Below are 12,882 nucleotides of genomic sequence, written 5' to 3' on the forward strand. Positions count from 1 at the left end.
GTTTTCTCAATGTCACCGAAACGACCTTTTTTGGGTCCACTGAAAGCTTTACGAGTAGAGTTGGCATTTCTCAACTTCTCTTTCAAACCCCGCCACCGTCGCACGTTTGCTTCGGATATGCCAAAACGTCTTGATGCAGCAATGTTGTTGTTTTCTTCTGCATATTTTACCACAATGAGCTTAAAATTTGCATCGTGATATGTTCGAGAGCCTTTCTTTATAAAAGAACTTGATGTTCCTCGCCTTGCAACACTATCCATTTTAGGTTCCCGCAATTTACCGCATTTGTTTATTAATGAAAATAAACAATTTTGTTTACATAGAATAACATTGTTAAAACGTATACAACACTTTGGGTTACTAAAATTGTTATAGCGCTTGCAACATAGTGGAGATATCATGTACTACAAAATTCAGCGTGAGAAATGACCTGGTTTACCAACTCCCAAGTCTAGGTTTCACTTCTTCTTTCGTGCATACTTTATCTATGGTGTGAGCGCAAATAAACAAAGCATGGCGACTAGTACCGTAGATGTTTTTTATAATCTTTTTGCGTACAAATTAGCTTGAAATTTTACTGTATTTTTCATTAAATGATTATAATGTTAATAGTTATTTATTGCCTGTACCCATAAAAGTAATTTCACATTGTATTAGCCTAAAAATGTGGGACAAACTACCATCAAAAATCAAGATTTTCAAATGCAAGACGAATGTGAAATTTTACCGTTGCCGGGAGAAAAAATAATCGTCTTGCATTCAGGTAAATACGGTATATTATGTTTCAGCAAATATATTCCACCATCTTACAATTGATTGACCATAGAAATGTTGACGTACTGAAACGTACTTTGAAGCTAGTGAAGTTGAACACATTGTACCAACATTTACAAAAAATGCACTTTAATCAAAATTCCGAACATCACCTTGAAATTTATCACAATTCCCACTGAACACAACTTTATATCTGTGTCCTGTGAAAATTAGCGATTTTTCTAATGAATGCCGATATGCAATCTAGATTCTGTGGAAGTGTTACTCAACTAAAATTTGCAGGAATTTAAGAGTTGTTTCCAAATTGTGTTAAAATAAATGTTACTTAACATATTTTCTTGTTTGGAGGTTAGTTTTTATGGATAAGTTAGTTTATTTGCAAATCAGGTTGGACAAACTATGTGCAATAATGGACTAAAAAACTGAAAGCAATATCTCTTACCACGAAACTGAAAATTCTATATGCGTTTGATCAGGGAGGCAAAAAGGTTGACCTAGCTAAAACATTTAGGCTGGCTTGAAGCAAAGTAAACTATTTCTCCATTTCATTAAACTGCAAAATTTTTGCCATTAACATCCCGAATTCAACTCTATTAACTATACAGCTATTTATTTTTGTAGTTCAAATCACTTGTTAGTTTTGAATTCATCTAATTTTAAAGAAACCTCATTATAACAAACACACCCAAAATCAGTCCCTTCAAGTTTGTTATACTGAGGTCAGTGGCGTAGCAAGCGGGTAGCAGGGATGGCCCCCGCCAGGGGCGCCGGAGCAGGAGGGGCGCCGCCGCGACGGTTTCACGGTTACTGAACCCTCCCCCCTCTCTTTTAATGCATGAGGGGGCACCATTTTCAATTCTGGCCAGTGGCCACAGTCACCTTAGCTACGTCACTGACTAAGGTTTTATTGTACAAACATGGTTATAAAATTAATTATTTGATTTAGTAAAATAATAAAGATAAACTTTCATTAATATTGATAATCAATAATAATGTGTGTTTATTATTATTTATTAAATAATAATGTAATAATTTATCATTTTTAATGCAAGTAAATTATACATATGGGAACATAACCTCACAAACACTCCCATAAAAATGGCCAGGAGACAAACTCCTTGCCAGCAACAATGGAAGCTTACAAGCAACCTGACATCATTATACATACGGTAATATAACATCACTTATATAAATAATCTTGAAAAGGTTTATAAACACAATTTATATCATTAATATCCACAATAAATAAATATTTTTAATTATACTGACCAGTATTCAATATAAATCACTAAAGTATAAGATTTAAAAGCACATATGTATATAGGGAAATTTGTTGTATGGTGCACATGTATCGTAAAAATTCCTTATTTTTTCATAATGTGCCTAAAGAAGCATAACTTCAAAAATTTAAAAAAAAAAATCTGTAAGCATAACTACTACTTATACCCCCAGCGTGTTCTTAAATGCTTTCCATAACAGACACCACTCTGATATCTTCAGCATTTTTCAAATTGTGTGGTTTATCCTAAAGCTCTGCACACGGTTGCCTAATATTTTTCGCAATTAACTTTATTTGCAAATCGTTGATTCCAAGTGTGGACGTACCTGCGCGGCGATGTACAGAAGATCGCCGAAGAGCAGGGCGTTGGGGGCGGAGTTGCGGAGGAACTCCTGCAGGCTGCCATTGCACATGTACTCCTGCACGAGGAAGATGGGCTCCTCCACAGAGCAGACGGCATAGAGCCTGACCAGCCGCGGGTGCCGGAACTTCTTCATGATGGCCGCCTCCTCCAGGAATGCCTGCGTGGACATGGTGCCCGGACGCAGGGTCTTCACCGCCACCTCCGTGCCCTTCCACGTACCTGCGGCAGCAGTGATAGCCTTGGAGTAGCTGCAGCCTCCACAAGTCTCACTAACAATTGCTACAACTGCACAGATAACGTTGAATACACTTAACTTTATCCTATAATATTAAATGAGCAATCCTTTTGTGTATGTATGAACTGGCATGGTGATTGTAATCATTTTAATTCAATTTATAGAATAGCTGTTTTCAGGGTTGAAAGTTTTATCTACCTAGGTCCCAACTGTGTAAAAAAGAGCAAAAATCTTTTAATATGCACTACAATGATCCAGGCATTCAAAACCACCATCTGAATAAATTTTTGGCTTCACTGAGCAAGGTGGCATGAAGGTAAAATATTGGGACTTGTTTTCTGGAGGACACCGGTTCGAACCCAGTCCAGTAACCCTGATTTTTAGATTCCCACAACTTTCCAAAGTCACTCCAAGCAAAAGCTGGGTTGGTTTTTACAACTGGCAATGGTGAATTCCCTTTCAAAATCACTGTTTTATGTACCCTTGTATGTCCCTCTCTAAAGATCATGCTGCTAATAAACCAAAAAGCATTCGCAATAAAATGTGGTTTCAATTTTATATTCTTACAGTACATTACAAAAGCATCAACAGGCTATCAGAATTTAAAAAAAAAAAAAAAAAAAAAAAAAATTAGTTACTGTAAATACTGCATTAAGTCTCTCAACTCAAAAGCAGCACATTACATATTAAATTTCAAACAAACACCACGGTTTTAGATGGCTTATCACAAAGACAGAAAATTTACATGCCATCCACAAAAACGTTATCAGCTCCTTGTAGCCTTAATACAACTAAGGAAATAGAAATATTTTATTTCTAATAAAATTATATATATTTTACTTTTATTACAATGTAATTGCATGCACCACTATAAACTTGTTACCTACAGTATCTTAAAAAACAACATAAAATATCAGTAAAGACCAACACTCACCATACCACACCTCGCCAAAATTTCCACGACCCAGTTGTCGTATTAGTTCTAGCTCGTTGCGGTCAATTTCCCATCGGTCCCTCAAGTTGAATGACAGCTCCACTTCAATTGGCTTTTGCTTTGGGCATGGGCGAGCCAAGACATGGCACAGCCCCAGGGCATTTCCTGTAACAAGTTATTATTATAAGGTGTGGCACCAATATACAACTTGACGTGAAAATTACCCACCTGTCACAGATGCAATCACAATAATTACTTTACAAAAAATAAAACATCAACTGTTTACAAACAACTAAAGATGAATCAATCTGATTTTTACTCCAAAACGAAGATTACCGTTTCATGTTTCATAATTACTTACTAAACAATACTGTTATTCTATGCGTAAGATATACTCTAGTTTTATCCACAAGTATTTAATAACAAAAAAAATTTCAATTAATAACCAAAAATGTAAACTACTGCCAGTTTTTTTTTTGTTGCCAAAATTACAAGATGTTAAATCATTCATTAACAGGGTGTCTACAAACAAAAACCTGTAGAAAAATTTCCCTGACTTTTCCATAACCAATTTTTTAAAAATAATTTACTTATTTTGCTATTTTCTGAAAAAATAAAGATAATCCAGCTTTCACCATTCCTGAGGCTGCACTAGTTTAAACAGAACCTTGCATATGCCCTTTTACAATGCTCTAAAAGACTAAAGCACTATATGGAATATACAATGTGTCTAAGACTGGACGATTGCATACAAGAGCAAGACATTTCCCAGTGAATACCCTGACTTTCCCTGACCAAATTCAACTTACCTGACTTTCCAGAATATGGACATCCTGATTAAGTAAAATAAAATAAAACTTTTCAAGATGAATGTTTACATGTTTGTAAAAAAACTTAGAAAAAAATTATTGAAAATCCAGTATAAACCATTTACATAAATTATTATGATCAAACAATATGAATACAGAGTACAATATTTAAAGGCTTGGCTTAACCAGCCATAGTATATTATGGTTTTCTTTAATATTTCCACATCTTTATAAATAATTTCAAGAATAGGCCTATAGGCATAAAATTATTTTCCAGCTGTGACAAAACCAGAAAATGAAATGCAAATTATCAGGCAAAAATTTTACCTATTAATATTGGCATGACGTTTTTACAAACAGTAGCCAAATTTTTTTCATCCTAGCATGAACTAAGAGCATGTATTGTACACAGTTTTAAATTCCCATCCCCATCTAAGGTCGCTTGGCCATCATCCCCATGGAAGAGTGCATATTGCATTATTCTGCCTTCCAGACCTCCACGGTACAAAAGGGTAGAGCCAAGAGGCCAAGCATATGAAGGTACAGCTGCGGCTATAGTCAGTCTTGTTGGGAGACACCACAAAGCAGTCGAGCTCGCTCACCACAGCAAAAAGATCGACGCCTGACCGCTCGCAGCAGCGGTCATCGAGAGATACGTCCGGAGTGCTGAGAATGCATCACTAATCAGTTAGAGAGAATGAAGTCCGTCCAGAAGAAGGATATGCCTAACTAAAGGCCATAGCCACAGTCTGCCATCAGTGTCTTAATGGCAACAGGTTAGTAGGAGACAGTCGGTCCCAGGCCATTCGCAGCAATTTTATCAGTAGACAGATATATTTAGCCCAAGGCCATTCAGAGCGTAAGGGGAGGCTGTGCGAGTGAACCAACGGCAATAAACGCAGTGAACTATAGTATCCGAGTGTTCTCTGTTCGTGGAACGGAAACCTAAGAGAAACCCTACTTGTAAGCATTTGCCACAAAGGGGTGGATTCCAGTCCGACTAACATCACCTCCAGGAAAGGACCCACTGTTAAGCAGCTGCTACAGCACCCAAATCATTTGAATGATTATCGGCATACCAATAGCCATTCCTGAACCACTTGACAAACTCCTAAAGTGCAGCACCAAAACACATCAAGGCCAGTGATCTCTATCCACTAGCCAGACTCAAGACACGTCACGTGACAATACATGTGTAGAATAACTTGGCAGCAGTGTGTTCAAAAAAACAATATTCTCAAATGAATACAATAAATTATGTTTGATGGAATTCTTCTTAGATTGTTTCTTCAAGACATGCTACATGTTGTATGTTTTGGTTAGCCTGTGAGTCATGTGAGTGAGAGTCAGTCTGGCCCTCGGTTTAGTATCACCACTATATCGCTGATCTACATGGAGGGTGAGGCACTAAACTTACTAGTGTAAGCTTGCACCAAGGCCTGCAGGGTGACGAACGTCTGGTTGGTGGCGATGTAGAAGCCACCATTGTCCAAGGGCTTGATCTTGTAGTGTTTGACGTGATAGCCCCTGTTTTCCTCCCAGTCCTTCACGCTGAGGGAGTAGCCCTGCGGGTTGTGCTCGCTGGGACGCACCAGGAACGTTCCCCGAGGGTTCTCCACGGAGAGCAGCAGCTTCTCCGCCTCTTTCCTCGACACGTTCGTAAAGAACCAGCTGTGGGAACACACGCACGCTCCTTTTCATGCAGCACATGCTATCACACTAAACAGCAATAGTTTTAAGGCCAATATTTATTTACCTACCCAATGTGTATATATGTATGTAATCAGCTTTCAATTTTTGACATCATATTCCAAAACCCTATCATATAGGTTTAGGACAACAAGGAGTAATAAATAAAACTATTATTATTTTCTTTTAGCTGATTCCCAACACCAATTTTATGATCACAAAAATCAAGAGAAAATGTATACATTTCATAAATAATTCTAGGTATGAGAAAGTGACAAAATATTCTTTATTAGGTATAGTACTAATGGAAGGTAATACCATTATAAAGGACAGCAATAAAAATTTGGGAAGCATTGAGAAATAAATGTGCTAGCTGAACAAGAATTTCAGTCAGAAGTATTTCATGTTTGGAACCACGGCCTTGCCAGATTGATGATTATGCCGGATTATTGAACATCAATATAGGTAGTTTTAAAGGGAATACAAAAGAAAAATTCATATAGCGTGCAATGGTATTTGAAATTGTAATAAGGTCCTCTATAGAAATAAAAAAACTGTATGTTGACCCTCCAAAAATCAATATGAAAATGTATCCATGGAATGTGAAATGTAAACAGGAAACATTGTACTGAAATAAAAACAGAAAGAAGCTATAAATTATATCTCTCATTCATATTTATAATTAAAAATATATATAAACAAAGATGTTTAAATATTTAGTCAAGTTTAGAGTCCCAATACTCAACTTGGTATAAAAAAGGAAAAATGTTTCTTTCACTAACACTTACTCTTCACTCTCCACAGACTTCTCCTCTGCAACAAAATTTCGAGGAATCAACCCTTCTGCTCCATTTTGCAAGTGCCTCACTTTCCACCAATCCTGCTCACTGAAAAAAAAAAAAAAAAAAAAAAAAAATTATGATGGTGGCATTGCCTGTTCATGGGCAGATTAAAGAAAATGTACAAGTGTGATGGTATAGTACTAATATTATTTATTTTAGTTAATAGTTTATTTACTTTAGCACTGAAGTGCTATTTTACAGCACTTCTACTAACAAAAATAAAGTAAGTACAGTTAAAAACTTCACAACACATTTAGAACATTATAAAAAAAAAATGGAAGTAAATTAAACTACAATCTTTAAAAGACTAGTGTAAGATGTATAACATCAATAACAATAAGTACATAACTAAATTAAGACTACCAAAGTCTATATCTTTAAATTTAGAAAGCCAGCTATTAGGCATGTGCCAAGCTTAGACTAAGCAAATTAATCGAAGCTCTATAAAATATTTGATTTGACTTCACCAGGAAATTTTCTATTAGTTTTGTTTGAAGCTTCTGTTGTGATACAAAGCTTCGCATCTGATATGATCTGATGCAAAGCTTGAACGGCACGGGGTTCTCTGGACTGTTGAAGAATTCCGCATGTCTGCACTGGCGGTACTGTTCAGGTAGCAAGGGTCGCTCGTATATCCGTTTCTCTTCCACGTTCGATCTTTCTTTCTATTAGGTTTGGGCATTCCCAGGTAAGATAATCTTCCAAGTCCCTTGACAGAAACGGGGCAGGCTGCCATGTTGCCAAACTTAAATGCTAGAATGTAGAGACATTCTTGGAAGCAAGGTAAGTCATTCCTGCCTTTCTGTTGTTCGAAGACATCAGTTACCTAACTTACTCTTCGCTGCTAGGCCTGCCAGACTTTAGCTTTCAGTGTGAAGCGCAACACTTGTGGAAGAGTGTTAATAATCTAAATAAATAAATGGTTTTACTCTCTAATATAATTTTTTTCTTAAAGGCCCAACATTTCAAAGAATGCAAATTAGGGACAAATCACCCAGAAATCAAATATAGTAGCAATGATACATTAATTTACTAAATGGCTTTTGGAGAGATTTTTAAAGATAATTATTTAATTTTTCCTAACAGAATACTTTATCCAAACAATTAGTCTGTATTTCAATTTAAAAATTTTTTTAACTGTTTTAATAAGATAGATAACATAGTTCTTGGAAAGGACTATTGTAAGAATAAAGACGCACAACAGGAATTGCCAAATCATATTTATTTCAGAAATTAGGTTTCTGTACATAATTGTACAGCTGAAAGTTGTTATATGCTTTGATTAATATATATTGATAAAAAATATGCACATACTAAAAATATTAGTTTAAAATAAATTTTAAGAAAACTTGTTACAGGTAAGTAATGTTCTTTGTTGTGCTGTTACTATTTTCATAATGCACAGAAAGATATGACTTATTTTAATGATACTATTATTTATAAAGTCTTATTATTTTGATTGTTATTATTATTATTATGAAATTTTATTATTTAATTTGTATATTGTTCGCCCGCAAAAGTTATTTAAATATATTTTTATTAATTATGTATATCTACGAGAGCTATGCTCTATGACCTGAAATGGACTTATATGGACAGTCAATTGAGTATACCCCTCTAAGGACTAATGAACTTAACGAATAAACGATGATTTTATTCGGGGTATTACTTAAAGAAATTTTCATTGTTGGAAATTTTCGTTTTAAATTTACCGCATTTCTGTGTTTTCAATTGTATTAATGAGTGTTATTTACGGTATTTATATTGTAAATTACGCTAACCGATTTTGGTTTCGGCCAATGAGAGGCCGTGTTTTAGATGTGAGGCGTCTAGAACGTCTTAATTAATAAGGAGGTTGGTTGTATGAAGGCGTCTGATGCCGACGCAAAGGCGCGAGGCCTATTTTAAATTTAAAATATAGCTAGCTAGATTATGCCATCCGACACTCAGGATGAGCTTAAACGACGTATAAATAAATAATGTGTAAGATTATAAGGGCATATTCTGACGGATATGTTATTAGGAGTGAAAATCTGTAAGTAAAGATCTTGCATTTTGTATCGCCCATAGACATACCCAGCTGTATGTAATTTCGTCGTAAATAACTCCGATTTGACTAAAAACTGATTAGTTTTCACGTAAAAGGTGTCAATTATCCTGAACTACGTCATGAATTATTAGTTCCAAGATTTAAATTATTATTTTATTTTGTGATACCCAGAGGTGAAATGGGAGTACAAGTTTCGTGTCTCTACCATATAAACTGAGTTAAGTCAAGGCAAATACGAACCCAAATATAAACATAAACAGTAATCATACTAATTATTAATTGTGCTATGATTTCAAACATTTTCTGGTATGTAAGAATGCGTCCGTAAAAACATCATTTGATTTATTTTCTGAACATACACTAACGAACTTTTCTGAACGATTCATGTGTGCTACGTGTTTTCCTGATGTTTTAATTTACATAAGCGCATATCCACGAGTCATGTTCAGTATCGTTAGGATTGTTTTTCTGTGATTTTTTTTATCTAATTATATTAATATTGATTTTTATCTCTACACATATGTTAGTTGTCCCTGATGAATAGCAATTTTTATTATTAATAAAAACCTGAATTCTATCCCTATGTGTTGATATATGTTACCTAGCTACCTGTGTCCAAGAGTGTGTGTTTTATGATAAATAACATTTTTTTTTGCATGTTTCTAAGGGTCAGAGTACAAGAGCATAACAGTACCATTGACACATATATATATGTCTATATATATATTTTGAAAAATAGTGACAGCCAGTGTATATTGTCCCGACAACACACACACAACAAAAGGGTCTATATATAAATAAACGAGTACTATTAATGGTACTGGCACCAGCAGTAAGAACACACCGAATAAGTTTAGCAGCAGTATAGTATAGAAAGTGGCGCACATAAACGTGGGGCCCGAGTGTGTTGACACTGAGTTGTCACACCTTATTTCAAGTTGTCATTTGATCCTGCATAGTGTATCTAATCTAGTATAATAACATGGCACACAACCACCCCACATACTCGCTCAGGAGTAGGCGTGACAGTATGTGTGAAGACTGCGATAACACAGGGAATTCAGGAAGTGACACGGCGACATCATCAGCAGGGGGTTCACCAGGGAACACTTGTGTGGAGGGACCTAGTGATCACTCTACCACCGTGGCTGAGAGGTTAGGGCGGCCCACGTCACCAGCAACAGGGGAGCAGGAGGAAAGGGAGGCCACTGTCCCTAACATCACACCATTGCCAGATAATACTTCTACATCACCTGTGACACTGGAAGCACTCATGCAATTATTACGGCAGAGTAATACTCAACTAAATGCAAAATTAGAACAGAACAATACTCAAATGGGGAGGCTTACGACTGAGTTGGGAGCGCTGAGGGATCAGACCAACTCAGGATTAAAGAGCCTGGAACACAGCATTGAGGTTAGGCTGGCCCAGCAACACGAACAGGTCCAGCAGATATCTGAGCAGGTATCACAGAACAGTAGTCGTGTGGACAGTCTGGAGACTCATGTAACATCCATACGAAACATGATCTCAAATGAACACCAGGGACAAGCTAGTGCTAGGGAGGAGGTGCGAGGACATCTCCAGCATCTCGAACATAGACTGGAGGACATGAAGGTGGCTACTGCCACACTACGAGAGAGAATCGAGCACCTTAGTGTACACCCCAGTCCCAGGAGTGAGTCAGCTGACCGCCAAGCTCATGTACCGTCACACACAGCCCCTGTGTCAACTGTACCGACTGCCCCAGTAGACAGGCAACCGTACCCCAGTGAGATGTACACAATTCCACTGCTACCCATCCACAATCATCCTACCGTTCAAATGGATCTGCCCAGAGAAACCCCTGTATTGAGCCCATCCAACATTGATGCGGCCACGCTCATGCACCATCCAGCTAAGCATTGGGCAGAAGCTATGCCCACGTTTGCTGGCAGAGCTACAGAGAACCCCATCCGTTTTCTGAAAAGATTTGAGGAATACACCTCAACCTTTCATTTGAGAGATACAGAGATACTGAAGTGTCTCAACAGCGCCCTGAAAGGACCGGCATTTTACTGGTGGGAGATGCTGAGTGCATCAACGCATAGTTACGCCCAGTTCCAGTCCCTGTTCCACAACCAGTATTGGAACATCCGAATACAGAGTCACCTCCGTGCACAGCTTCACACGGAGAAGTATGACCCAAGGAAGTGCGCGTCCTTGGAAGCGCATCTATCAGCAATGTTTGAGAAGACACGCTACTTGGATCAGCCCATGACGGATGATGAATTCATCGCGGCCATCCTCACGCAGCTTCCACTCAAGTATCAGAAGCAGTTGTCAGGCCTGCCGTACCGTGATGTGACAGAGTTCCGCGAGCGCCTTCTCAATTATGATAAACTTGAGAAAATGGACAGAGCACCCAATACCAAGGAGGAGAGTGAGAGGGTATCACAGCCCCACCGACAACAGCCAGTCCACAACTACTGGCAGAATCGCGAGGGAAAACCCAAGGAGCTCAGACAGGCAGCGGTAAACACAATGAACTGGCAGCCAAGAGGAGGAGGACCTAGCCGGAACGATCAATACCAGACAGGCTACAGGAAGACCCCCTATTACAAGAGAAAGACGTGGTGGTCCAACTCCAGGAATTACCACAGCGATGACGAAGCAAACCACCGCCGGAGGCAGGGGGACTACCGACACAACAAGCGAAGATCATTCTCGCCAGAGTCACGGCCACCCAGGGAGTCAGCAGACCGCCGCCGGAGAGCATCGTCAGAAGACGAGCTGGAGTACTGCAAGAAGTACCGCCGTACCGACGAGCCCCGCTACAACGGCAAACCTGAGGACTACCGCCCGCCATATCACTATGCCCCCAGGACTCACGAGACAAGTGGCGGCCATGCCCAGAACAGCCACCTCTCGTACAACCGGAACACACAGATGACAACATTCCCACCACCATTTGCTGCACCGTCTACATCTCAGCAGACGACGTACTACAACCAGGGACCAGCAAATCAGTTGGCAGCAGAATTCAAAGCTGCTGTGTCTGAAGCAGCAGGGAACCGACAATGGAATCGTCAAGAAGGAGCCAGATCACCAGCTCCAGGTGGACGTGCCAACACTGGCACGTTAAACTATTAAGGATCTCTGTACGATCAACCCTGAATTTATACCCCACTGTGACAAGGAGCCCGAAAGGACAAGACTACCCACAGGAGAAGAAGTGGAAGCATTCGTAAGAATGAAGCTCACAGCAGAAGCTGATGTACGAAGAAGAAGGAAACCAGCATCCAAATTGTCTAAATTTAATATCGGCGACCTTGTGCTCAAGAAAACATCTCCTGTCAGCAAGGCATGGGAGAATGTCACCAGGAAATTATTTCTGCTTTTCGACGGACCATATGTCATAACTGACATAGTTCAAGAGAACTGTTATGCTCTGGGAGAACCATCTACAGGCCGACCAGTAGGCCGGTATAATATTTCGCAGTTGAGAGCCTACAAGAAACCTGTGTCCCAGTGAACAAGTTCGACACAAGCTAGTGAGACACCTGTATAGTACGAGTATAGGTAGCATAACAGCTGAGCGCAATCGGAATGTCTAGGTCAGAGCCAGGACCAGACCAGTATAAATGTGAAAGGTATTAAATGGTTACTGTGTAATTTGATACGCCATGTGAGGCGTATTGCAACCACTGACAGGTACCTAATGTGTAGCGGAAGTGTGATACCCGCTTGGTACATTATCGTCGCGTCGATGCGGAAGTGCAATTCCCGCTTATTATTGCCTGTAGTGAGGTGAAGTGAAATGCCACCCACACAGATGTAATGAATCTTCGAATTTAATAGTGTATTATGTGTATAATATTGTTTGTCAGTTGGTCTGCATTATTCTTCGTGTGAGTATAAGTTCA

General features: G+C 38.7%; 1 protein-coding gene across 7 annotated transcripts in view; it reads right to left on the reverse strand.

Annotated features, from left to right (window-relative positions):
* LOC134542087 (tyrosine-protein kinase Src64B) overlaps window positions 1-12,882 on the reverse strand; it is an 87,880-nt gene that overhangs the window by 32,568 nt on the left and 42,430 nt on the right. For all 7 annotated transcript variants that reach the window (XM_063386053.1, XM_063386028.1, XM_063386038.1 and 4 more), the window contains exons 5-8: window positions 6,873-6,971; window positions 5,813-6,066; window positions 3,587-3,751; window positions 2,380-2,636 (exon numbers count right to left, since the gene is read on the reverse strand). In XM_063386053.1, coding sequence (XP_063242123.1) covers window positions 2,380-2,636; window positions 3,587-3,751; window positions 5,813-6,066; window positions 6,873-6,971 — 775 coding nt within the window. The remainder of the gene's footprint in view (window positions 1-2,379; window positions 2,637-3,586; window positions 3,752-5,812; window positions 6,067-6,872; window positions 6,972-12,882) is intronic.

Source organism: Bacillus rossius, chromosome 1 (assembly GCF_032445375.1).
Source record: "Bacillus rossius redtenbacheri isolate Brsri chromosome 1, Brsri_v3, whole genome shotgun sequence".
Classification (NCBI taxonomy): Eukaryota; Metazoa; Arthropoda; class Insecta; order Phasmatodea; family Bacillidae; genus Bacillus; species Bacillus rossius.